This window comes from Lepus europaeus, chromosome 6 (genome assembly GCF_033115175.1).
Source record: "Lepus europaeus isolate LE1 chromosome 6, mLepTim1.pri, whole genome shotgun sequence".
Taxonomy (NCBI): Eukaryota; Metazoa; Chordata; class Mammalia; order Lagomorpha; family Leporidae; genus Lepus; species Lepus europaeus.
The window spans coordinates 90,054,718-90,082,287 of record NC_084832.1 but is presented as its reverse complement, the minus strand read 5'-3'; the positions used below and the strand labels follow the sequence as shown (position 1 = coordinate 90,082,287).

Sequence of the window (27,570 nt, the reverse complement as noted above, 5' to 3'; positions counted from 1 at the left end):
GTATATAGAACTACCGTGTTTTCCTCTAATTAACCAAACATGCTTATCTCTTCCAAGTAGTAATAGGCAGGGAAGATTTACATCACCCTCCCTTTTAAGTAGGATAAGAAAGAGGATGGCTCAGCTGAGGGGGTATTCTCTGTCTCTACTACTGACGATGAGTTCTGATTTAACATTTTTTGGGGAGAGGGAGAAGTGGTAATTTAAGTAATATTGAGTCATTGTGAAAATTCTATTTAGGGTATTCAAAATAGGCATACACGTCTACAGACTTGTTCACATTGTAGTTTTTAAAAAAATGTTCATTTGCACTTATTTATTTTTATCTACTTGAAAGGCAGAGTGAGAGCCTGCAAGGTTGAGAGATCTTCCATCCTCTGGTTCACTCCCCAAATGTCAGCAACAGCAGTTAGGGCAGGTCCAGCAGAAGCTAGGAGCCTGCCACTCAAGGAGGCTGGTCTCCCACGTGGGTGGCAGGGGTCGGAAGCACTTGAGCCACCACCTGCTGTCTCCCTTGGATGCAATAGCAGGCAGCTGGATGGGAAGCAGATGAGCCTGGACCCAAATTAGGCATTTGGATATGGGGTGTGGTTGTCCCAAGCACTCCCGCCCCACCCCACAATGGAACTTTGGATGGACTTAATAGATGTTGCCTTTTTTTTTTTTTTTGCAATGTGTCTCATGAATAAAATAGAATCAAAAGAAGGGCTTGGTGTTGATTGAAGCCTTATCAGACACCCTGCACTTTCAAAAGACAACCTTAGTTACTGGTGTGGGCGACGCAACCAACTCTAAGACTCGTGTTGCCGCCTTTAAGGAGCCTTAGGATCAGTTATAATGGGGAGACCTTGAGGCCACGATCAATAGAGTATAACGGCGCCACAACAGGCTACACTTTTAACGTGTCCTGGGCTGTATTTGTGCGACTCTCCACTCCTACGTTGCTACTGGCTCTCTCTGCTTCCAGCCAACCGCATCACTCATCCTACTTCTATTCCTTCAAAACAAACACGAAACGACTCCTTGGAAAACCTGTCCTCTGGAACCACCGCGCTCTCCTCAGGAGTCAATGCGAAAATCCCATTCTGTTCAGGGTATTTAAAATAAGCATAGGCGTCTACAGGTTTGTTCACACACCATCAAGCTTATTTGGAGAAGCCTCCTCTTCAGAGCAAACGTCATTGGAGCTGAGGAGACAGAAGCCCTAGAAACGTGTAATTCTGCAGTTCGAGGCACTGTGGAACACGGTCAGGGACCTACATTCCGCAAATGCCGCTGCCTTCGGTTCGGGTCTGGCCAGAGGCGCCGCCGGCGGCGGGGGCGGGGCGGGGTTGGGGGTGGGGCCTGGCGGGGCGGCTCCTCCGCTAACGGTCCGGGGCTGGGCGGGGCCTGGCGGGAGTGTGGGGCGGGGCTGCTCATCTGCTAAAGGTAGTGTGGGGCGGGGCCCGGCGGCGGGGCGGGACGTCTCCTCGGCTAGAGATCCGGGTTGGGCGGGGCCTGGAGAGTGGGGCGGGGCCCGCCTCTGCTAAAGGCAGCGTGGGCGGGGCCCGGCGGACGGGGCGGGGCCGCTCCCCGGCTAACGGTCTTCACAGACCGGCGGGCGCGTGCCCGCGGGCGCCGCCGGGAGCGCGCCGCCGCGCCGCCTCCTTGCTCCTCCTCCTCCGCCGCGGCTTCCTCTCGCGTTTCTACCTCGGCTCCCGCCGGCTCTCTTCACGCTGCTGCGGGCGGTGCCCGGCCGCGGGGGCACCGGCCTGCGCCATGAGGCTCCCGCGCCCCGGGCCCGCGCCGGGACTCTCGGTGCCGCGGCGCTGGCCGTGACCGGGCGCCGGCGTGAGGGGGCGGCCGCGGATGCCCGCGATGGGGGACAGGTAACCCCGCGGGGCCGCGGGGGGTCCCCGCGCGGGAGAGGAGGGCGCGCGCTCGGCCGAGGCTGGGCCCGCAGGCTCCCTCTGAGGGTGCGTGTGGCTCTCGCGCAGGTGCGTGCGGGTGACCGTCCTCCCCGGCTGCGTGGGCTGCAGGACCGTGGCGGTGCCGGCGTCCGCGACGGCGCGGGACGTCAAGGAGCGCATCTTCGCCGAGACGGGCTTCCCGGTGTCGGAGCAGCGGCTGTGGCGCGGCGACAGGGAGGTAGGCCGGGCTCTGCGGGAGGGCCCGGGACCCCCGTGGCTGACGGCGGGGCCGGGCGGGGGTCCTTGGTGCCGAGATCGCCCCGTGCACGGGGCACGCCTGGAGCAGTGTCCACGCGCGCGTGTGCCTGGCCTGAGTCGCTGCATTTGTGTCCGTCACCCCCCTTTTGGCTGAGCCTTCACTTCCTGAAATTAAGATAATTCTTTGATGCACGTTATAGCAAGAGGAGGAGGTGTAGAGCCATCACCACTGAGGTGACTTTATCATTACTCATATATATATATATAAATTTTTTTTCTTCGTGTAATAATTTGAACTGGAGTACTGTTAAGTTTCTTCACCTTTTATGTCTTGGAAGTTTTTCTGCACTGCTGAGTCACAGAAATGTAGGACCGAAAGTCTCTGCTCGCATAACTTAATACACAAGGCATTATTTTGAGGAGTAAAGTTGTGTTAAAACTTTTGAAATGCTAACGAATGACTGGATGGATCAAAACTCTGGAAACGAGGGGTATTTCATTTTGTTCTGGGCACCCTTTATGATGAGTCACAACGCTCCAGCTTTCTTAAAGGAAGGGGGAGTTTGGCTGAAGGCATTCACCGATAATTCATCCATTCTTTAATTCTCGTAAGTACTGGTGTCTTCATGTTTGTATGTGGAGAAGAGCATCACTGGCGGGACGCATAGAGGAGAGGTGCCTGAACAATGCAGGGCACGGGTGTCCAGTGTTGGGTTTCCTTACCACCCAACACAAACAATGCGAAGGACTTGCTGCCTCCGATTTTTAATCCTCTGTGCAGTTTTGACCTTCCGTGTCCCTGGGTCAGTTCTCTGGTGTTTTTTTTTTTTTTCTTTGCCGAGGGAGACAGAGATTTCTGCTTAGTCTGTTCTTACCCTCTTTCCTGATGATGACTCTGTTCTTGTCGGTTCCCTGCGGTGTGTGTTGGCCCCAGAGACAGGGGCTTGAGGACCCGGGACAGCATTGAAAAGGAGCACAGTGTGTCCTTGCTGTCTCTTCTGTGCCTGCCCCCTCTCTTCATCCCCTCCTGCTTCCTGCTCCTGGTTCACTGCCCACTTCTGTGCTTATTCCTCTGGCTCTACTTGGTCATCTTGTCGCCTAGGTGTGGCCACACCCAGTGGCTTCGCCGTAGCTCAGTCTTGCTGTTTCTGCAGGTGTCTGTGTGCAGCCTGGGAATCGGGTGGTGAGTGTGGCAGAGGCTTTGGGATGGGGTGGGCAGGTGGAAGGGAGTCCAGAGGGGACACTCCTGTCCTGATGTGACTCACGTAGTGACGTTCTAGACCGTGGCTGCAAAGGGCATGTGGTTCAGCTGATGGTGAGACAAGAGAGGCATCGCAGAGAGTGCACAAAACAGGGAGAATGGTGACCTGGATTCTGCCTGCTGCATTGCCCATGTGTAGAAAACACAGGCTAAATTAGGACATGGGTTGGGGCCTGCTTACCCTGCTTCTGATATGCACGGCAAACCTCTGATTCTAACCATTCTAAGGCCTCTAGGAGATAGTGATATTCAACAGGCAGCTGCAGAGCTGGGACTGAAGCTGAGGGGAGCAGGTCCCGGGCTGGAGATGGAAATTTTGGGCATTGACTCAGGGTGGTAAGTTTCCCTGAATGTGATATGGACATTTTGAAGCAGCTGTGTTCCAGACATTTGTCTAGGAACACTACCCATATTGTTTCATTTGGTGCTCAGAAGATGCTCCTGGGCTCCTTATCATTAGTCGGTTTTGGGGAAGTGAACCAGCAAGATTCGGAGTGAAGTGTCAGGTCGGGATTTGAGCCAGCTCTGTCTCCTTCAGTCTGGGGACTTTTTCCCATTTTACACCATAGAGAATCTGAAGTGTGTTGGTTGGGGATAAATTCAAGACAAATACAAATTAAAGTTCTTTTTAGTAAGGGGGAGGGCTGAAACCATGAAAAATAAACTTGGACAGTTAAGGATGAAGCTTGGGCAGAGTCCTCTCCTGATTTGGAGAGGGTGAGCTTGTGTTGTCAGAAAGGGCCACCTGGATGCAGGCGAATCTGTCATGCAGGTGGCATGTTCTTTTTCTTTTAAATTCACCTGCGCAAAACCTCGTAGATTTTGAGTTCTTGGTGAGAATTTTAGTATTTCCGGGTAGACAGGAAACTGAAAGCTATTGACAGCTCCTTGTCAACTAAGCCACTTTAAGTCACTTCGTTGGTCACCTACCATCTTTATCTTGGCTTTGCTTTTCCTGTCCTGGAAGTAGAGTAAGTGAATGCCCCATCTTACCTCTTGTCCCATGAAGATACTGAAGCTCTAAGTTACAGCTGTGCTGATCCTTTTTCTTCTTTCCTGAATGTGTTTGCCCCGCCGACTGGGAAGTTTGAAGTCTTGCCTAACTTTTCTGTCTTCTGATCGATCCCCGGTGCCCTCCTCCTCCCTGCTCCCGGCTGTTGACTCTGTGTCTTTGACAGCTGAACCAAGGGAGAAGTGCTGGGAGATCCATACTGAACTAATCTTGTCTTGTTTGCTTAGTACTTTGTAGAGAGTTACCGTTCCTTAGTAAATGAAGATGAGGGTCTCTGAGATTCACAAGGGAGAGTGATGCTGCATGAACGGAGATTCAGGCATTCAAATTACTTTATAGACACTCTTTTAAAAGCAAGCAAGAGGGACTGAAATGGGCACTTTTAAGATTTCATGGGCACATTGTAGGTGGGGATGAATAGGACCAGGGTTCCATTGAATAGGACAGTGTTGGAGTGATTTGCGTTCCAGGAAAAGGAGCAACCCAAGCAAAAAACGCCCAGGGCTGCTCAGCCCAGGGGGAGGAAGCAGGTACTGAAGGCGGCTGTGCTGCTTGCTGGCCATGTGGAGGATCCCTTCCCTGGGCCTGGGCCACAGTTACAGTCCACCCACGCACTGGTCATCAGGTCCCTGTTGCCTGTGTAGACCAACCTGGTTCCACTCAGCATAGGCTTCTTCTCAAATCCTCTTTAAGACCAGGACACTTCTCTCTGCATTATAAAGTTTCTTCCTCCCTTTCTGCCCTGTTTTATTGCAGTATACCTTAGCTATACTGAATTGGTCGTATAATCCTTGGCTCACGCATGGCTTTGTTTTAACAGTTATTTGGCTAATTAATTGATGAACAATAGAATGGTCATCTAAGATGACATCATCCAACCAGAAAACTAGAACACTTTGAGTAGGTTATATGTGCCTTTGAATATCTTCTCCCCAGCCTGTGTGCCTGTCTGTCTTTCCTTATCCCTTTGTGTTTATTATTCTGCTTCCTTTTTTGTAGTTTTAATAGTTTTGTAAGTATATGTATATATATGTGTGTGTGTGTCTACGTATGTGCAGCCCAGATATATAACCTTAGCAATATAGTATTTACTTTTTGTTGTTTGTGAACTTTTTAAGAAGCCTATTACTCTATATGTAGTAACTTGGATCTAATTTATTTCACTAAATACTGTGGTATTAGTATTCATCCAAATTTGTGTGCGATTGATTCGTTTTTTCATTGCTGCATAATATTTTACCATATGAGTATGTTACCGAATTTGAGTTGCTTATAAATTTTTGTTGTTTGCGATAGTTATGTTGTAAATATTCATCTGTTTGCTGAAGCAAGGAGTGAACTAGATTTTGCAGGTTAGCTTTAAGATTCACTGGGTACAGGTACACAAGTGAGATTTATAAACTGGGAATGGTAACAATGTGCTTAGATTTGTGTCTGTAGCAGTGGGGACTAAAAAGAGGATGGTATACAGAAGGTAAAGAGACCAGGTGGGAGATGGTTATAAAAGTTCAAGAGATGTTGAGTGTGTACAACTGGAAATGGAGAAGCCGAGTTCGATTTGAGAGAGGTTGGGGGATGGGCATGCTGGGACCTAGAAATTAGTTGGACATGGCCCGGGGTCAGGTAGGGTGAGGTCAGAGAAAGACTTTCCCCAGACTTTCCAGCTGAAGTGACACTAGTGTTAGATGGTGACACTACTAGTTGAGATACAAAGTAAAATGAGAGCTGAAACTGGAAGGAAAGCTACTGAATTCACCTTCTGACAGGTGGAACTTCAGGAACTTCGGAGGGTTTCAGTGTGAGATGCATGGTAGAACATTGGTGGTGTTGAATGTTTGAAGTGGTACGTGATGTTCTTCACACCTTGTCCATGGGATGTAAATTAGAAAAGGGGCCTTCAGGGGACTCTTGAGTAGCATTGTGCATGCTTAGACTGTGAGAGGTGGTTACAAAAATCCAGGGGATGCTGAATGTCTGTAAACTGGAGATGGAGACAGCGGAACAGGAGACTGTCAGTGTCCTTTATGATGATGTCATCCAACTAGAGAACTTTACCATTGCCAATGGTATTTACCTGTGGGCATCCTTTCCCCAGCCTGTGCCTGTCTCTCTCTCGTTATCCCTTTGTGTTTACTGTTCTGGGAAGACTCAGGAGTGGGCCTCAGTAGGGAAATATGGAACTGGGGGTGGATTACTTGCCTTATTCTTCAAAAATGGCACTCTTTCAATCTACTCTTGTGTATCACAGTGATGCATGTTGTCCCCTGCCTGTATGATGCCAGAGGATAGTGGATCTCAAAGTATTTTTCTAGAACCTCAGATTCAGGGACGTTGTGGACCACACCCACGATGTTCCTTCCACATCACAGTAATTTCGGGAGCAACCTGTGCAGCCGTGTTTTCCAAGATGTGTTTCTAAAAACTCTATCCTACTTCTAGGAATACTAGGATGCTCTTTAAAAATAAGTGAAAACAATTACTTACTGTTAATATTTGGGAAATACTTCCTGGTATAATCCTAAGAAAGTTATCATCGGTATTAATAAGTTAATGCCCTAAAAGCCAAATTAGCCTAACTAGTTATAAGCAGAATCATTTTTCTTTTTTTTAATCCTCCAGTATCTGTGGAGGTCTCATGGTGTTCGGTTCTGAGTATATAATATGCTATGGCAGTGTTGATCAACAGAATGATTCTCTTCGTGTTGCAGATTCTGATTCATCATTTAAATATCTAAATGTTATAGCAGGGATATACGTATCCCTATCTATATGTAATTACTTAAGGAAAAAATCCTTACATATTTTAAATCTAAATCCTTTATATATTTTTAAGTTAACTTTCTCTTCTTGGGAATACTCACTTCTGAGGAACAAATTACTTGCTGATATTAAAATCAAGCATTTCCTCTTAAGTGCAAAAGGAAAATTGAGGTAAAATTTTAAATTTACAGCATTAGAGATAAGAGATTATGTTGCTTTTCATGTTTTCTTTTTTTTCAGTTAGCTGACTGGATCAAGATTGGAGATGTGACTTCCAAAAGCTGTCATCTTTTTGTCAACCTTCAGTCGAAAGGCTTGAAAGGGGGAGGTATAAATCTGACTTTACCAGGGGTGAATGCCCTGCTCAGATGCATGACGATTGTGTTCTACCGTAGCAGCATGGTTGCTGGGGCTGGGCTAGAGAGCAGCGTGTGTGTGTGTGTGGGTGTGGGTGTGTGTGTGTGTGTGTATGTCTGTTCCTGGTCAGAGGGTACAGACTTTCAGTCATGCACAGTCCCCAAGATCTGGAGCTTTACTGTATGACAGAGGGCCTCTCAGTGGCAGTCCTGTAGTGTACACCTGCACATTTGCTAAGAGGCTGGAGCTTTTACTAAGTGTGCTTCCACAAAAGAGGTGGGAGAAAACTTAGGGAGGTGATGGATGAGCTGTGGCACTGGTGGTAGTGCTGGTTTGATGGTTTTCTGGCAGTGTACTCATCAACAGCTGCTTCAGGCTGTATACACTAAATATGTACAGCCTCTATGTGAATTGTACCTCAATGCAATGGTTTTTAAAATATCCTATTTTAAAAGTGAAATGGAAGCATATAATGTTGGGATTAAATGAAGGCAGTGAGGGTCAGAGGAATACAGGAAAATGGAGCTAGTTCTAAGAGTGAGACAGAAAACTATGAGAAGCAGAGTTTTATTTGAGCATAGGCCTGATGGACAGTTGTACCAAAATAAATGTGTATAGCTTGAATATCCCTAATCCAAAAATCTGAAATGCTCCCAAACCTGAACCTTCCTGGGTGCTGGTGTGCTGCCACAAGTGGAAAACTCCACACTTCATCGCATTGCCAGGCCTCAGTCACAGTGCAGGTACACTAAATATATTGAATAAAATTCAAGCTGTGTGTATGAAACCGTGAAATTTGTGTTTAGACAGGGATCGTATCCTCAGGGTACCTTCTTTATGTATATACAAGTATTTCCAAATCTAAAAATACCCAAAGTCTGATACACTTCTTGTCCCTTGCAGTTTGAAAAGGAGCACACAGTCCATAGTGACGATTTGGATCTTTGAAGCACAGCCAGCTTTGACTTATTGACGGATTTTAAAAGTTCTGTGCATTTGAGGAGTTATTTCCCTATTCCCCATTCTCATACCAGCTTCCTGTCACTTCTTGGAAGGCGTCCCTGTCGCTTAGTGTAGGGATATCTAGTGCAGGCAGGGTTTCAGACTACTCGAGCTAGAGAACCACTGAGACAGTGATGGCCACATTGCAGAACAGTAAGCACCTTGGCTCAGTTTGCGAGTGTTAGCTATGTGACGACGGGCGACAGGCGTGCTGCCATGTCTGGCTGATTATTCAGCAGCAAAGCACCCACAGAGTAAATCACAAGGTAAAACCATTTATTTCATTGCTATGGAAAAATAGCAACACCAATCCCCTCTCCCCCACTTTTTATTTTTGAATTAATAATCTTTTGTGATGGTTACTATATTTTGGAACATTCTTGGAAACACCATGCAGTTCAGTTAAAAATCTCAAGATTTGATAAGGTGGAATCTACTTTGCTGAATTGCTTATGTAGATTTTGTACCAGGGTGCTGGAGTGAGGTGTATGACATTACTGTAACTTGTATAGTTATACTGTCTCTTAGAACCAAAGTACTCATTGGTGGTAAGTCAATGGGATTTTTTTTTCCTAAATTATTTGAAATATGTTCTGTATTTTAGGTCGCTTTGGTCAGACAACACCGCCACTTGTTGATTTTCTCAAGGACATTTTAAGAAGATACCCAGAAGGAGGACAGATCCTTAAGGTAAGGCATGTATGGTATTTATGTTTGATTTTCCTTTTCAGTAACAATTTGATACAATTACTCAGAGGTCCTATTAGTGTTTATATTTCTAAAATTTTGCCTAGACTTGAGTGATTGTATTTGTCTTCCTCTGTGGTTACAGCACCTAGCTGCATGAGAAGGGTTCTGAATGTATGCATAAGTGACGTGTTCAGGACCGAGCAACACGCGGAGCCGCTGGCTGTGGTCATCCAGCAGTGTTGCTCCGGGAGGCTTTTACACAGACCCTGTGCAGGGGCTGCACACCAGGCAGGGGCTGCACACCAGGCAGGGGCTCCACACCAGGCAGGGGCTCCACACCAGGCATGCGCACAGGGGGATGCAGAGTCGGCAGTCAGAGGCCACCAACATAGGCTCATTTGAACCCAGGATTTGGAGGTTTGCTTTTTTGGGAAGGTTTATTAGGATAATTATTTTAGTGGTTTATTTCTGTTTATAAAATATTTGAATATACTCACTAAAAAAAAAAACAAATTTGATCATTAAAGAAAGCAGTAATGAAAAGTTAGGTTTTGTATTTGAGCTTAATAAGAAACCTTCGTTAACTGTAAATGTAGTTCACTTATTACACATTTTCCTTCACTTTTTAAATTTTTTTTTTGTAAATTTTTTCCTCTGGGTTTTGGGGAAGGGTGCTATCTTTTTCTTTCTTCCTTTCTTTCTTTCTCTCTTTCTCTCTTTCTTTCTCTCTCTCTTTCTTTCTTTCTTTTTTTTTTTTTTGACAGGCAGAGTGGATAGTGAGAGAGAGAGAGACAGAGAGAAAGGTCTTCCTTTTTGCCGTTGGTTCACCCTCCAATGGCCGCTGTGGCCGGTGCATCGTGCTGATCCGAAGCCAGGAGCCAGGTGCTTCTCCCGGTCTCCCATGGGGTGCAGGGCCCAAGGACTTGGGCCATCCTCCACTGCCTTCCCGGGCCATAGCAGAGAGCTGGACTGGAAGAGGAGCAACCGGGACAGAATCTGGCGCCCCAACCGGGACTAGAACCTGGTGTGCCAGTGCCTCAAGGCAGAGGATTAGCCTGTTAAGCCACAGCGCTGGCCATCTTTTTCTTTTTTTAAGATTTTATTTATTTATTCGAAAGTCAGAGTTACACAGAGAGAAGAGAGGCAGAGAGAGAGAGAGGTCTTCCATCTGATGGTTCACTCCCCAATTGGCCGCAATGGCCGGAGCTACGCCGATCCGAAGCCAGGAGCCAGGATTTTCTTCCTTGTCTCCCACGTGGGTGCAGGGTCCCAAAGACTTGGGCCATCTTCCACTGCTTTCCCAGACCATAGCTGAGAGCGGGATTGGAAGAGGAGCAGCCAGGACTCAAACCGGCACCCATATGGGATGCCGGCGCTTCAGGCCAGGGCGTTAACCTGCTGCACCACAGCACCGGCCCCACATTTTCCTTCTCATTAATGTTTAGTACCTTCAGTGTCTTATCCCCTATTATGTTTTCTAGGTTAGGTGGTATCTGTTTTATTTGTGAAAACATAGTCAGGCTCAGATAGACACTGCCTGAGGATTGTTTAATAAGATGGGATAGTGGAGTGGTGACAGTCCATCTTTTAGAAGAGGCACCAGTGGTTTACAGAAGGTTAATTTAAAAATTACTGTATTGATGTATCGGGCAAGTGAAAGGAAAGAATACGATTGTGGATTGTTATGGGCGTAGAGAGAAGTGAAGGCAGTAAATTCAAAATGAAGACACAGTTGGTGGCTACAGGAGAGGGCGGCGTTCGTTCTGGGGGCGTATTGAATCCTTGCTGAGAAGTGAGCAGGGTCTGGCAAGGAGCTCGTGTGTAGTTCTTCAGCTGCTTCGTGTGTGTGTGTGTGTAGCCTGCTCAGTATCATCTTTATCCTCAGATAGTTTAGTTGCAGTTTCATAGGAATCTTTTTTCTTTCATTTATTAAACTTTTATTTAATGAATACAAATTTCCAAAGTACAGCTTATGGGTTACAATGGCTTCCCCCCTCCCATAACTTCCCTCCCACCCGCAACCCTCCCCTTTCCTGCTCCCTCTTCCCTTCCATTCACATCAAGATTCATTTTCAATTCTCTTTATATACAGAAGATCAGTTTAGTATATATTAGGTAAAGATTTCAACAGTTTGCCCCCATATAGCAACACGAAATGAAAAAAATACTGTTGGAGTACTAGTTATAGCATTAAATAAGAGTGTACAGCACATTAAAGACAGAGATCCTACATAATATATTTTTTTAAAAATTAATTAATTTTCTATGCCATTTCCAATTTAACACCAGGTTTTTTTTTTTTTTTTCATTTCCAATTCTCTTTATATACAGAAGATTGATTCAGTATATAATTAGTAAAGATCTCATCAGTTTGTACCCACACAGAAACACAAAGTGTAAAAATACTGTTTCAGTACTAGTTATAGCATCACTGCACATTAGACAACACATTAAGGACAGATCCCACATGGGATGTAAGTACACTGTGACTTCTGTTGCTGACTTAACAATTTGACTCTCCTGTTCATGGTGTCAGTAATCTCCCTAGGCTCTAGTCATGAGTTGCCAGGGCTATGGAAGCCTTTAGAGTTCGCTGACTTTGATCTTAATCCGATAGGGTCATAGTCAAAGTGGAAGTTCTCTCCTCCCTTCGGAGAAAGGTACCTCTTTCTTTGATGGCCCCATTCTTTCACTGGGATCTCACTCGAAGAGATCTTTCATTTAGGTCTTCTTCTTTTTTTTCTTTTCCATGGTATCTTGGCTTTCCATGCCTACAATACTCTCATGGGCTCTTGAGCCAGATCCGAATGCCTTAAGGGCTGATTCTGAGGCCAGAGTGTTGTTTAGGACATCTGCCATTCTATGAGTCTGCTGTGTATCCAGCTTCCCATGTTGGATCCTTCTCTCCCTTTTTGATTCTATCAGTTAGTATTAGCAGACACTTGTCTTGTTTGTGTGATCCCTTTGACTCTTAGACCTATCAGAGCCATCGATTGTGAACTGAAATTGATCACTTGGACTAGTGAGATAAGTGAAATGGACACTATAAGAAACAATGACCTGATCAGCTCTTGTCCTGACTCTAGATGTACAATGTAATACTTTATCCTTTTTAGTATTTGTTGTTGTTGTTGTAGTTGTTGTTCTAGTACTAGTGGTTGAACTCTGTGATTAACACACAATTATTCTTAGGTGTTTAAATTTTAACTGAAAAGTGATCCCTGTTAAATTTAAGAGTGGAAAAAGAGAGGGAGGAGATGTACAATTTGGGACATGCTCAATTGGACTTGCCCCAAATGGTGGGTTAGAAATGTGCCAGGGGATTCCAATATAATCCCATCAAGGTGGCATGTACCAATGCCATCTCACTAGTTTCATAGGAATCTTACACAGCACCTAGACCTGTCACCATCTTTGGTGATGTTTACTGAGACAAGTTCAGAGTGACTTGCCCAAGAGCAAATGCAAATTTTATTGCTGCTGTTTCTCAGAATCAGTTTGAAAGTGATCCTCTGAGGAGTGCAGGGTGGGGGGCTTCCCATCCTGTTGCTTGTTCTACATGTGTGAATAGGTAAAGCCTGGGTTTCATCTTACTTCTACTCCAACTCTGCTTCCTAAAATACACATAAATCACATGTACATACTGAATGAAAACTAGCTTCTACCTCTAACATACTATCATTTTAAGTTTCATATTAATATTTTGATTAATTTATTTTAATGTTAACATTTTCATATTAATGTATACATATTAAGTTAATATTGTGTTTTGCTACCTATTTCATTCTTGTATCCTTTATAGTCTCATAATATTCTAATGTAAGTAAAAAGGGTAATTTGGGGGGATTCTATTAGATTGAATAAAGTACAAAAAGGCCTGGAAAAAGTTAAAAATCCTTTTGAAAAGTGGGCAGTTGTGTGAATAGGAAGTATTAGTAGCTGATCGGAAGGCGTGTTTGGAGTTGAACAGCTGGTGGGTGACACCCTAATCCATTGGAATGCGCTGGATGAATTGAATGCCTAACCTCAAACTCATTTTTCAACTTTGCCCTCTTCTGTTACTCTACTGATGGACTGATGGTTATTTTGGTTCTTTTGGGCACTGCTCCCCCTTTCTGCTCTGATCTGATACAAGCTTTTGCTATTGGCATTGCTGTTGTATCAATATAAGCTTTTTTAATTTCTTGCCCATTCCAACTCCAAATTTAATGATCTCAAGTTTCTAGGGCAGTGAAAATGTAATTCTCCCCAGACTCAGAGGCTTATGAGTTTAATAATATGGAGTCAGTATTATATCGCCATCCATTTAAAACAACACCTTCAGTGGGTTTTGTCAGAATCTGACCTTATTCAGGAAATTATCATTTATTTATTTTTCCTTACCTTACTTAGGTATTTTATTTGAATGGCACAGAGAGAGAGAGAAAGAGAAAGAAACAGAGAGAGACTCTCTCATCCACTAATTCACTCCTCAAATGCCTGCTACAGCTGTGGCTGGGTCAGGCTGGAGCTGGAGTCCAGAATTTATTCTGAATCTCCCACATGGGTGGCAGAGACCCAAGTACTTGCACTAGCACCTGCTGCTTCCTACGGTGCACATTAATAGGAAGCTGGACACAGGAGCAGAGTCAGGGCTCCTAGCCATGCACTCTGAAAGGGGATGCAGGTGTCCCACTGACATCTTCACCAGAGTACCAAATGCCTGCTCCAGAATTTTCCTTTTTTTTTTTTTTTTTTTTTTTTTTACAGGCAGAGTGGACAGAGACAGAGAGAGAGAGAGACAGAGAGAAAGGTCTTCCTTTGCTGTTGGTTCACCCTCCAATGGCCGCCACAGCTGGCATGCTGCAGCCGGCGCACCGCGCTGATCCAATGGCAGGAGCCAGCTGCTTCTCCTGGTCTCCCATGGGGTGCAGGGCCCAAGCACTTGGGCCATCCTCCACTGCACTCCCGGCCCACAGCAGAGAGCTGGCCTGGAAGAGGGGCAACTGGGACAGAATCCGGTGCCCCGACCGGGACTAGAACCTGGTGTGCCGGTGCTGCTAGGCAGAGGATTAGCCTATTGAGCCGCGGCGCTGGCCTCCTGGTTTTTATACAAGGTCCAGAATAAGTTAGAGATTGTATCTTTGGAGTTTATTTCAAATTTTGATGATTATGGGGTTGGTCAACATTGGAAATTTGGTTAAGGATTAGATGAGTGGGTAGAGAGCCTGCAGAGTGCACTTTCCTTTCTGTATTACAGGTTCTGGCCTCCCATCTGCTCACTCACCAAACAAATAATATTCACTCTGTCCTTGTAAAAGAAATGAGTCTGTCCTGACCACGGAGAAGCTGGTAGCTTAGTACAGGAGAACAAACTGCATGTCTCAGGCTCTCAGGCTTGCAGCCTGTTAAAGGGCACTTCTAGATTGATACTATTTCGTATTTGGTTTCATCTTTTTCTGAGAGGTTAGTTTGGTAAACAAATAATAAACGAAGGTCTGTTTTTGCCAACCTTTCAAGCGAGAGATGCCTCTCTCAGAAAACAAACGTGTACAGCTTTTGAAAGTGGAGTAATTTCTTTGAATGAAGGCTTAAAAATACATTTTCAGCAAATGGGAGAATTGTAAGTAGTTCCAAGCTTTGTATTTAGAGGCTAAGTGGAAACAAAGTGAAAGGTGAATTTCAGGAGTGTATAACTGGAAAAGTACTTTGCAACCATATGCTCATGTGAGATTCTTCAACAAGCAAATGGAAGATGCACGTCATGAAAAAACTGCGTGAATTTCAAATTTTTTTTGCACAAAAATAAACTTTTTTGTTTTTAAAGATTTATTTATTTGAAAGAGTTACACAGAGAAGGAGAGGCAGAGAGAGAGAAAGACAGAGAAAGAGAGAAAGAGAGAGAGAGAGAGAGAGAGAGAGAGAGGTCTTCCATCTGCTGGTTCACTCCCTAATTGACTGCAATGGCTGGAGCTGTACTGATTCGAAGCCAGGAGCCAGGAGCTTCTTCTGGGTCTCCATGTGGGTACAGGAGCCCAAGGACTTGGATCATCCTCCACTGCTTTCCCAGGCCATAGCAGAGAGCTGGATCGGAAGTGGAGCAGCCGGATCTTGAACTGGTGCCCACGTGGCATGCTGGCTTCGCAGGCGGCAGCTTTACCTGTTATGCCACAGCGCCGGCCCCTAAACCCGTTTTTAAATTCCATTTTTCATGTACTTTTTAAAGTCCCCTTTGCATGTGTGCAACAATTACTTTCAATGATAACTTCACCAGATTTTAAGGATAATGATCTAATAATTCCTTTAGGTATACTCTTGAAATATATTACGTAAATGCAAATATGAGCAGTAGGTTACTATATTATTAAACACAATTATCTTTTGGTATATTTTGTGGTTAGGAATTAATTCAGAATGCAGAAGATGCTGGGGCCACAGAAGTTAAATTTTTATATGATGAAACTCAATATGGAACGGAGACTCTTTGGTCAAAAGATATGGCGCAATATCAGGGTAAGAACCAGTTGTTACTGAGAAGTAAGTATTGACAGGTGCTTTGTTACAGTTTACAACTTTGTTTCATGAACAGCCTATCATTTGGGCTTCACTTCTTAGCATAAATTCCACTTCTTCAGATACTTTCCTATTTGTGGTGGGGAGGTGTCTCTGCTTATGCTGTTTTTAGAGAACAAAGAATAAAAATCTCAAAATTCAAAATAAAATAAGAAACTATATAATGGCATTGGCCTCTTATTCTATTCATTAACTTGTGTTGTGTGATATCAGTGAGATAAAGGGATGCTCTTTCCATATCATAGCAGTTTCTTGCATCAGCAGAGAGGTTGTAAGAGGCTGCACTTTTGTGTGTGATTTTCTACTTTAAGTGTACCGTGGTAGAGGTGGAAGAGAGATTGAAGGAGAGGCAAGAGAAGGCGAATGAGAGGGAAGGTGGTAAGACAGCCATGGTTAGTAGATTCTTGTGTGAAGCGTTGGGCTGAAAACATCTTCATAACTCTTAGTGCAGCTCTGATGCCAGTAGGCTGAGTGTGGAAGTCTGTAAGTGATGGAAAGGTACTGAGAAAAAAAGGGTCACTTCAGAGCATCCTAGATAGATTTTTAAAGAGCTAGAAGTCATATGTTTTTAAAAAGATGTTTTGTGACTTAGGAAAGTACCAACATTATTGTTAACTAACTATTTAGTATTTACTGTAGCTAAGGTGGTCATTTGTAGATTAAATTTGTGATCTAAAAGTTTCCTTTTTGAAAAATTATTCTATAAAAGGAGATTAATGAGCTGTGGTACCATTAGAAGAATCAGGCTGTAGTCCTGCTGCTACCCCCTTGCTGATCCTGGGCCAGTCATTTCGGAGGCCAGATCATTCCTTTTTTTTTTTTTTTTTTTTGACAGGCAGAGTGGACAGTGAGAGAGAGAGACAGAGAGAAAGGTCTTCCTTTTCCATTGGTTCACCCCCCAATGGCCTCTGTGGCTGGCGTACCACGCTGATCCGAAGCCAGGAGCCAAGTGCTTTTCCTGGTCTCCCATGTGGGTGCAGGGCCCAAGGACTTGGGCCACAGCAGAGAGCTGGACTGGAAGAGGAGCAACCGGGACAGAATCTGGCGCCCCGGCCGGGACTAAAACCTGGTGTGCTGGCGCCGCAGGCAGCCATTGAGTCGCGGCAATGGCCCAGATCATTCCTTTTTAAAAGATTTACTTATTTATTTGAAAGCCAGAGTTACAGAGAGGGAGAGGTGGAGAGGTAGAGAGGTAGAGAGAGAGAAAGAAAGAGCTTCCATCCACTGGTTCATTCCCCAAATGTCTGCAATAGCCAGGGTTGGGCCAGCCTGAAGTCAGGAACCAGGATCTTCATCTGAGTCTCCCACGTGACTGCAGGGTCCCAAGCACTTGGGCCATCTTCTGCTGCTTTCCCTGGAGCATTAACAGAGAGCTGGTTCAGAAGTGGAACAGCTGGGACTTGAACCAGTGCCCACATGGGATGCTGGCTCTGCAGGCATTGGCTTTACACAGTAAGCCACAGCGCTGGCCCCCAGATCATTTTTATAATGAGAGGATTAGAATGTAAGATTTCTTGGCTTTTTGGGTCTGTGATTGAATGTAACCATGGTGGAAAGACATCCAGTATGGATTCAAGAGACTTCAGGTCTCTGTAGCTGTACCGTGTCATAGAGCTCTGTGGCTGCTGGTGCAGCAGGCAGTGCCCCTTCTCCTGTTTACCCACCTTCAAGAGGTAATAAGAGCAAAATCTGCCTCTCAAGTTATTTTGAGGATTAAGTGAGATCATATACGTGATATGTTTTACATCTAGTGTCATACTGTTCTAAATTATTATATACGAGTATGTGCTATAGAACTGTAAAATTGAGAGTAAAGAGATCCTAGAAGTACTTTGCTTCCAAATTCTATTTAATGTTCAGGATTTTTTTTTGTTTTCAGCCTTGATTTCACCTCATTAAAAAAAAATTTTGAAACAAGGTTATTTAGCTGAGTTTGTACATAAGTATATTTATAGATAGGCTTTTATAAAATGTGATATCAGATTAAGCTAATTGAAGATAAACATGGATATGTAAAAGTAGGTGGTGATGATCTTGGATGCCCTTATGTGAGGAACATGTCCTTCGTGTTCTTGCATGTTGGAGAATGTCTTTCTCTTGCATTCATGTAAATTGTCCCTTTCTCAGGTCACAGTATTTTTTGCTTTTCTGGTACTTGGTATTGCAAATGAGAACTCTTGAGTCCAACTTGTTTTATTCCTGTTTCTGTAATAAGATAACAAAAGGCTCAGGTTGTCAAACTATATGCATGACACAAGAGCTCTTACCCAGTATCACACTTCTTTAAGGAGTTCATGGATGTGGTAAATGAAGACTCACAGGTGCACAGTGCGTGGAGAAGTCTGAACTCCTGACAACTCCCCGGAGTCCTTTTGTGTTACGCTGGGCACATCTTGGCCTGCATTTGGCAGAGGTGGTCTCTGGGTGATACTGCAGACCATCACCTCCACAAAGGGAACTATTTTGGTTACATGTTCCTATTTTTCTCTGATGAGCACATAGCTTGTGACATTTTTGAGGGAATAATGCCTCATCAATGTATACATTCCAGACTAATTTACAATAAACTACCTTCTGAAAGTATCTAGTAGCTCAGGACTTTCCCCCTGACATAGAAGGAGAGTATGCCCAGAGATCTGTCATTAGCTTCATCAAGGGTGTGATTATGGCTTCTCATTCCTCCTTGGGTATTTCCTAGGTGAAGGGACAAACTGCACAGTTAGCTTTACCTTCCCAAGCAGCCTTTTGGTTTCCTCTGGATGTTTCCTTTCATGCCTCACTTTCAGGACTAAGAGCACTCTTTTGATGAGGATAGATATGGGATAATTTTAAATTGATCCCGCAGAGACAAAATGTACAGCTTCTCCTAATTGCAGAAGAGTAGCAATGGATCTGTGCTTTGGTAGAAACATGAGATGATGACCAGAGGCTGCAGCTGGTTGAGAAGCGATGCATGGAGCCGACTTTCGCCAGTGCCCGGAGCCAGGGTGGTGCTGTCCTCATGGGCTCCATCTGGGTCTGACACTGAGTAGCCAGAGCACGAGGCAGCTCCAGTTCCCAGGGGTAAGGGTGGCTCCAGTGCAGGATGCTTCTCGCCTGTGCCTTCTTTCTAGCAGCTGCACTGATAACGTAGGATGGAGAATAGCAGTTCTGATACCTTCATAAGCCTTGGAGAGTGGGGATGTGTAGGGGAAGTTCACACTCACAGGAGTTTGTCAAAACAAAGCTTTATTATTCAGCAGTTGAACAAATCTTTTATCCAAAACGTTGGGCAGTTAAGAGTCAACTAGCAGCTTTCCTGCTGACAGAAGGAGGGAACGTAGAGCTCTCTGTAGGCTGTGGGGCTCTGGTGGCATTACAGTGTGTCCTCTGCTAAGTATTTTAATTCCCTTCCCTGGATGTTGTAGCTACATGAGCTATTTCTAGATTCCAGCAAGAAGTTAGCTCTTGGGGACCATGTGTACTCTTGTTTCTGTGGTCCTTTTTTCTCTGTATTTGTAGGTATTTTTGGAGCAGACAGAACCACACACTGCTTGCTAGATGTTGTTTTAAGCCAGCTATCATTAGCTGATGAATAATAACAATATAATAATAATAATAATTATAATAACAATATTCTATTACTATTCCTGTGATATTCTGTACAGTTATATATTACATTTTACTATGTAGAGACTAGTAGCATCATATTAAAGACTAATAGTTCATACACGGATACCAGTCGCATCAGGAGGGATGCCCGACATTTTCAGGAGTCTGCTGGGTGCTGTGCTCTTGTTTGTGGTGGCTCACTGGGCCCTAGGCTGGGCGTGCATGCTCTGTTCCTCCTTGGGCCTCAGCTGAGAAGCCTGGGCTGCCTTGGCTCTGGTTTGCCTGAGGTGCCACAGTTGGAAACATCAAGCCGGCCTGATGGGTCCTCTCACCAGCACAGGGTCCTCTCACCACAAGGCTTGGCCTTTTGAGCAGCCTTTGCAGCCTTGACTGTGACTGTATCAAAAATAGTTACACTTCTGTATAACACAGAGGCCAGCACGCCCGCCCGTCCTGCTTGCATTTATAGGAGCTCAAGGAGAGACTTCTGGGGGTCCTGGGAATGCTTCTTACAGCACACATGATGGACGTTGCACATGTTGCTGTGCTTTTTAGGAATTCATCACACTGTACGTGTAACATCCCTCCTCTCGTGTGTGTGTTGTAGTAATTTTTAAGATATGAATTAATATAGGTGAATATATTCAAAGCATGTTAGAGCTTCTAAAGATTTGTTTCAAACCAGAATTCCAAAAATATTTGTGCAGAATTATAAATGTAACTTAAAGAAAGATTTATTTATTTATTTGAAAGGCAGAGAGAGGAAGAGAGGGAGGGGGGAGGGGGAAAGGGGGAGAGAGAGAAGAGAAAGCATGAGAGTGAGAGTGAGAGCGAGAGCGAGAGAGAGAGAGAGAGAGAGCTTCCATCTGCCAGCTCACTCTCCAAATGGCCTCAGAGATTGGGGCTGGGCCAACCTGAAGCCAGGAGCAGAGCACTCCATACAGCTCTTCCAATTGGGTGGTAGGGAGCAAAGTACTTAGGCCGTCATCCTCTGCCTTCCCAGGCATATTAGCAGAAAGCTGGATTGGAAGCCGTGTAACTTGGACTTGAACCTGTACTCTCATGTGGGATGTGGATGTCTCAAGTGGTGACTTAACCTCTGCACTGCCACACCTGTCCCACAAATATCTCTTTGAAGAAACTACTTTGGAGACAGGGTGGTGATATTGTGGAGACCTATTTAAACATCTGTAACTTTAATTTTTTAAATGATGCAAGTAATACGTTTTATAGGAAAACCTAGAAGCTGGCCAAAAACACAAAACTCTAAACACAAGGTAACTTTACTTTACTAAAGAATTTTCACCTTATGAAATAATATATGTGAGTACTTTAAACAGTTCATGGAAAATGGAATTAAAATTATGAGTTAATTTTGATGCAGAAAGTTTTGAAATTCATGCATAAAACTTTTCATAATATACTTTACACATCATCTGAAAAAAATTTTTCTGTTCCCGAATCAACTCTGTTAATTCTATTCTTCATAAGCTTCTTGAAGTACTCTTAAATCCACAAGGTTTCTATAGATAGCAGATCTCCTTAATACATTTTCAGATAATTCCACGTGCAAAAATAGTGATTTAAATATGCTATATAGAACAGTTTTATTTTTTAAAAAAAATTTGTTTTATTTATTTGAAAGAGTTACAGAGAGAGGTAGAGACAGAGAGAGAGGTCTTCTATCCGCTGGTTCACTCCCCAGATGGCCACAATGGCTGGTGCTGCACTGATCCGAAGCCAGGAGCCAGGAGCTTCTTCTGGGTCTCACACGTGGGCAGGGGCCCAAGGAATTGGGCCATCTTCTATTGCTATCCCAGGCCATAGCAGAGAGCTAGATTGGAAGAGGAGCAGCTGGGACTAGAACCGGCGCCTGTATGGGATAGCAGCACTTCAGGCTAGGGCTTTAACCTGCTGCGTCACAGTGCTTGCCCCAGAACAGTTTTTATAACTTGCAGTACACTGTGATTGTTTTCCTGCTTGCTCCGTGTTTTAGATGTCTGCCATAATACTGTTGCTTTTTTCCTTTTGGACTTTTAGCCAACTATACTATATTTCTGTTGTTACCGATTCTTACTTTTAACTGTATTTTTATTTGCACTGTTAGCATAATCAGAATTACAGTGCAGAATGCAGTTACTCTATTCACTTCTCTCCCTGTCCCATCAAGTAAGTAGTTTTGTGTAGCGGAAGCCCTTCAAACAGAGCTGAACTCTTTGGTCTGCTTCTTTCTGAATACCTACCTATGTGTGTTATCACCCAGGGGCCGCTCTCTATGTGTACAACAACGCAGTTTTCACCCCCGAGGACTGGCACGGCATTCAAGAAATAGCAAGAAGCAGGAAGAAGGATGACCCTTTGAAAGTCGGGAGATTTGGGATTGGGTTTAATTCTGTCTACCATATAACAGGTGTGTTTGGCCTTTTATCGTTAATACTGGAGAATATTTTGGCTTATGCTCTGTGATGTGTGTGGTTAACTTCAGAGATGATACTGTTCTAACAGCCTCTTTCCAAAATTTTTCTGGCAGTGGCATAAAATGAAATATGAAATATCAGTGTGTCTTGAGTTTTCTATAATTGCCACAGCAGCTCTTCCAAAGTTTTACTTCATAGAGTGGTGCCAAAAATTAAAGTTCAACACCCATAATTCAGTGGAGTCAGTACGATGTCTCACCATTTTATATGAGATTCGAAATATCCAAAATTGTTATTCTGAAAAATTTTATACTGGGAATCTTCACACAAGCTGATTATTACAGATTTTCTTGTGTGAGGTTACTTTAAGAAGTTTGTGAAAAATGGAATTAAAAGACAAGTTTATTTTAGCATAAAATATTTTGAAATCCTTGCCTACTTGTACATAGTTCAAAATATCAGTAAGGCTTAAGAGGAAGATCTAATATCTAATGATATTGAATAAGGAAATGAAGATTGTTGATTGTGGTTCTGGTGTCTACATTTTCCTCTCATGAACATTTTGCTTTTCTTAGGCTTACAAGTATTTTAAAAATTACTTTAAAATCATGTTTTGAATCTAGATAGAAAATGAGGTTTTTGGCTTCAGTTACATAGGAAATACTTGCAAGGTTCATGTAGGCATAAGTATATATGGCTGTTCTTCCAGAATCAGAGCTGTTAGTACTTAACAGTTTTGTCACAGACATGTTTTTGTGGAATTGGCTTCATTATGGTTTGCTCTCAAATTGTGTCTTTCCCAAGGGAAGACTGCGTGTGCAGGACTATACCTGTAGCTAGGGTCACCATCATATTTCTCATCCCTGGTGGGATCCATTTCAAAGAAAAAGAGGTAGTCTTATTCTCAGACCATTGGCATAAACTGAGGCTGCCCTGGACAGGTGGGAAGTAGTGTTACTGTAACTCAGTAAGCCTGTTGCATTTGCTTTAATATTAATTATTAAATAATATTGACTGTGTTATATAGTACACAGTAAAACCATATTAGATTATATTTGTTGAAGTATATACTAAAATTATAACTATTATAAATTATATAACTGTTATACTACTATATAGTTATAAAATTATCACTGTTATAACTTACATGTTCACATATTTGCATGTTACCCTTCAAGTCTGTGACGTGGTTGTTTGTAAATGTCAGGGGAAGTGTCAGTGTGACTTGCACAAGTGAGGGGACTGTTGAGTAGGCATGAACAGTGTAGTTAGGGTGCAGCTGACTGCCCAGCATCAGCATCCTGGTGTAGTTTGTTTCCTGGTTGAGAAGGAGCACATTTATGTGAAACGTTAACTGGAGGCCTGATCTCTAGCCTGAGGATTTGAGAAGGTTGTAGATCATGCTGGTGCAATGTTGGGAGTCCCCCTGACCTGCCTGATTTCAGTCATGGGGGTGTGGCACTGTGTAACAGGAGCAGAAACAGCCATGACCCAGATTGTATAGTCACTGGATTTTGCTAGGGAGTTGGTGGATATAACATCTGCTGCTTTAAAACATCCTAGAGCTTAGGGGTTCCTGACTGCACCAACCAACCAGCAGTTGGATAACCACAGATGTTAAATATGAACTTGCCTGGAGTTGCATCTTACATGGAGGTTAGGTGCTAGAGTCAGCATGTGAGGCAAAACATACGTCAGAGTTAGACTCTTATGACATTCTCAGAAATGTAAAAATTGTTCTCAGTACAGTAGGTCCAACACATCTAGTTTTTGTGCTAGCCAAATACACTCTGTCTTTGGTTGAGAAACAGGTGAAATAGTTGGTTTTAAGTTAGGGGTCATGTTGTTGAACAAGGATGCACCTGTAAGTACTGTAATTAGACAGTGAGATGTTCCCAGTATGAGAAGCACTTCCACTCTGAGAGGCACAGGGCTCCCATCCTACTCACTCCTGCACATGTGCTTGTTGGGTGACAAGGTGGGCAGAATTGCCACATTGCATTCTCATCCCACTCTTCTCAGGGTCTGTAGTTGAATTTTAATTGTGAGCTGTTCTGTTCTGTTAAATTGGGTTCACGTGGCAGTGAGGTGGTGGGCGTATAGCACTCTATTCTTTTCCTCTTTTGTCTAATGAGTATTTGCATATACATTCCAGATGTTCATAAGAATCATGGAAATTCTATGCCTGGCACGTGTTATTAGATTGAATCAAAAGAGAAATCATTATTTTGCGTGTTCAAAGAGTTAATTTCAAAAGCTAAATTAGTTTTCAGATGAATCTATTTTCAGGCCATTTTATGGCTCATGCTGTTTCATATGTAATATTCTGTTGGTGGTTACAGCTATTCATTATAACTTTAATTCTAATTGTCCCTTACATTTCAGTTAATCATGTCTTAAATGTTTTTTTCCCAGATGTTCCTTGTATCTTCAGTGGTGACCAGATTGGGATGTTAGATCCTCATCAAACACTGTTTGGCCCCCACGAGTCTGGCCAGTGTTGGAATCTCAAAGATGACAGCAAAGAAATCAGTGAACTTTCAGACCAGTTTGCACCATTTATTGGCATTTTTGGAAGCACCAAGGACACATTTATAAATGGCAATTTTCCAGGAACGTTTTTCCGTTTCCCTCTTCGCTTACAACCCTCACAGCTTAGTGGTAACCTGTACAACAAGCAGAAGGTTCTGGAGTTGTTTGACTCTTTTAAGGCAGATGCAGACACAGTGCTGCTGTTTCTGAAAAGCGTGCAGGATGTCTCCTTGTATGTCCGAGAGGCCGATGGGACGGAGAAACTGGTATTTAGAGTGACAGCGAGTGAGAATAAGGCCCTGAAACACGAACGGCCAAATTCTATAAAGATCCTGGAAACTGCTATAAGTAACTATTGTAAGAAGATTCCAAGCAATAGCATCACTTGTGTAACATATCATATAAATATCGTGTTAGAAGATGAAGGTTCCAAGGATGCGCAAAAGACATCTTGGTTGGTGTGTAACAGTGTGGGCGGGCGAGGGATCAGTAGTAAACTTGACTCTTTAGCTGATGAACTGAAATTTGTCCCTATCATTGGAATTGCCATGTCGCTAGCAAGCAGAGATGAGGAGGAAAAAGGAGCTGTATCGGATTTCTCAGGAAAAGCATTTTGTTTTCTTCCTTTGCCACCTGGTGAGGAAAGCAGAACAGGGCTCCCGGTTCACATCAGTGGGTTCTTCGGCCTGACCGACAACCGCAGGAGCATAAAGTGGAGAGAGCTGGACCAGTGGAGGGACCCAGCTGCCTTGTGGAACGAGATTCTTGTTGTGAATGTTGTCCCCAAAGCTTATGCTACTCTGATCTTAGATTCCATAAAGCGCCTGGAGACGGAGAAGAACTCTGATTTCCCCTTGTCTGTTGACATCATCTACAAGCTGTGGCCTGAAGCGAGCAAAGTCAAGGTGCACTGGCAGCCGGTGTTGGGGCCTCTGTTCAGCGAGCTGTTCCAGCATGCTGTGATTTACTCTATTAGCAATGATTGGGTCAAGTTGGAGCAGGTATACTTCTCAGAACTTGATGAAGGTTTGGAATACACACAAACTGTGCTCAACTACCTCCAGAGCTCAGGGAAGCACATCGCCAAGGTGCCAGTGAACCTGGCTGCTGCTGTTCAGCTCACCGCTGCCCCCGGCACGGCGCCCGCGAGGAAGGTGACGCCTGCCTGGGTGCGGCAGGTGCTGAGGAAGTGTGCACCCCTGGGCAGTGCTGAAGAAAAGCTCCACCTTCTCGAATTTGTGCTTTCTGACCAGGCCTACAGTGAGCTGCTGGGGCTGGAGCTGCTACCATTACAAAATGGAAATTTTGTCCCCTTTTCCTCATCTGTATCAGATCAAGATGTTATTTATATTACCTCAGAAGAGTTTCCAAGGTAGAGATCACGCTTCTAAAATGCTTGTTAACTCTGGGGCTCCCCGCCCCTCTCACATTTAGAATTCTTTATCATGAATTTCATCAGTCAGAGGTATAGTTTATGGTTAAGAGACTTTTGCAGAGATACATTGCTAAAATAATAAAAGGTGTGTTTCATAATTTATTTTTATTCATTTAAAAATTTTTTTTTTTATTTGAGAAGTAGAAAGAGAGCCTGAGCACTCCTATCCACTGGTTCACTCCCTTCAGACCTGCAACAGCAGGGTCTGGGTTGGTTGCTGAAACCAGTAGCCAGAAACTCAGTGTAGCTCTTCTGCTTGGGTAGCAGGGAGCAATTGAGCTGTCACTGCTGCCTCGCAGGGTCCACATTGGCAGGCAGCTGGAGCCAGGAGCTGGAGCCAGAGCCAGGTGTCAGATCCAAGGGAGATGAGTGTGTCCTGACTGGCATCTATCTTAAACACTAGGCTAAATGCCTACCCCTAACGTGAAAAACCACTGAAAATTGTATAAGTTAAAGAGTTATCCAAGCAGTTCTTTTGGAAATTTCAATAGCAGACATTGAAAACTGATCATAAGTGCTAATGATAACTAGGTCAGAATATTTACTAATTAATTATTTTTGATGAAATTTAATTTTCATTAGTGTATTACATTTTTTATAGCTGAGGGTATGCACTGACACTTCAGGAAATAAAGTGAATTTTATTCTTAGAGTATTTCTGAATTTATGTACTGCTCTCATGTTTTAAACCAAAGCCTAGACAATATTTGAACAAGAAGTATTATAATTTGCTCCTGCCTTCGGATCAGCGCGGTGCGCCGGCCACGGCAGCCATTGGAGGGTGAACCAATGGCAAAAGGAAGACCTTTCTCTCTGTCTCTCTCTCTCACTGTCCACTCTGCCTGTCAAAAAAAAAAAAAAAAAAAGAAGTATTATAATTTGATGTGTATTTTATAATGTACATAAAATGAAATAGTAGGCTACTTACTGACTTGAAAATACATGATTATTTTTAAAAAAATCTTAGAATGCTTAGGAGATTATGATAATCGCTTGTGTACCTTTCACTGTTTAGGTCCCTTTTCCCAGGTCTTGAAGGAAGATTTATTTTGGATAACTTGAAGCCTCACCTACTAGCTGCTTTAAAGGAAGCTGCCCAGACCCGAGGTATTGTAGTTGGTATTTTTTTAAAAAATAAGCCTCTTTGTAAAAAGATAAATAGTTTTTATAAGCTTTCTATTAATAGCTACTATTTTATATCTATAAATCAGCAATTTCATTGTGGTGCAACCTAATATAGTTGTTGTATTTTAAGATGTCAGTAGCCTTTCTGGCATCTAAAAGAACCCGGAGATTATGCTGTGTTTAGAGATGCCTCCTGTCTTGGGCTGGTGGTGTGTAATTACTGCAGTTACATCTTACATTGCTTAGTGCTTTCTAGTTTTTCCAGTGTTTTCCTATGACTTTTATCACTTGAGTCTCTCATCTCCCATCTGGCAGCCTGTATGGTAATGAGGACAGTGATTATTGAGTTTCGCAGATGAGGAAAGAAAGATTAAGTTCAGAGTCCTCAGCTCAGTGCCTGGAGGTGAGGTCTTCCCCTCTTGTTGTCCTTGCTGGCTTTAAGTTAGGCCTGATCGAAAATGTGGACAGGTAAAATTAATTCTATAATGGTGTCAGGTAAAAGGTCTTGGCAGTCTTAGGGAAGCCACAGATGTCCTTTTTGAGAATTCTTATTAGGAAAAGACAGTAGCGTGGGAAAAGCAGTCACATGGTTCTGACTGTAAAACCGTTTTCTAGCTTTTGCCGGCACCCTTCCCCTTATGAAACTGTTGCCTGACCTTTCTCTAAGTTAGATACTGAGGTGAAAAATT

General features: G+C 43.7%; 1 protein-coding gene across 1 annotated transcript in view; it reads left to right on the top strand.

The window, feature by feature from the left end:
- Positions 1 to 2,020: 2,020 nt before the first annotated feature.
- The window catches only part of SACS (sacsin molecular chaperone), a 52,178-nt gene continuing 26,628 nt past the window's right edge, over positions 2,021 to 27,570 (top strand). Inside the window, exons 1-7 of the mRNA XM_062194557.1 lie at positions 2,021 to 2,127; positions 7,421 to 7,508; positions 9,144 to 9,229; positions 15,610 to 15,721; positions 21,636 to 21,782; positions 24,205 to 25,693; positions 26,772 to 26,863. Of these exons, the coding sequence (XP_062050541.1) occupies positions 15,706 to 15,721; positions 21,636 to 21,782; positions 24,205 to 25,693; positions 26,772 to 26,863 (1,744 nt within the window). The 5' untranslated portion in view covers positions 2,021 to 2,127; positions 7,421 to 7,508; positions 9,144 to 9,229; positions 15,610 to 15,705. The remainder of the gene's footprint in view (positions 2,128 to 7,420; positions 7,509 to 9,143; positions 9,230 to 15,609; positions 15,722 to 21,635; positions 21,783 to 24,204; positions 25,694 to 26,771; positions 26,864 to 27,570) is intronic.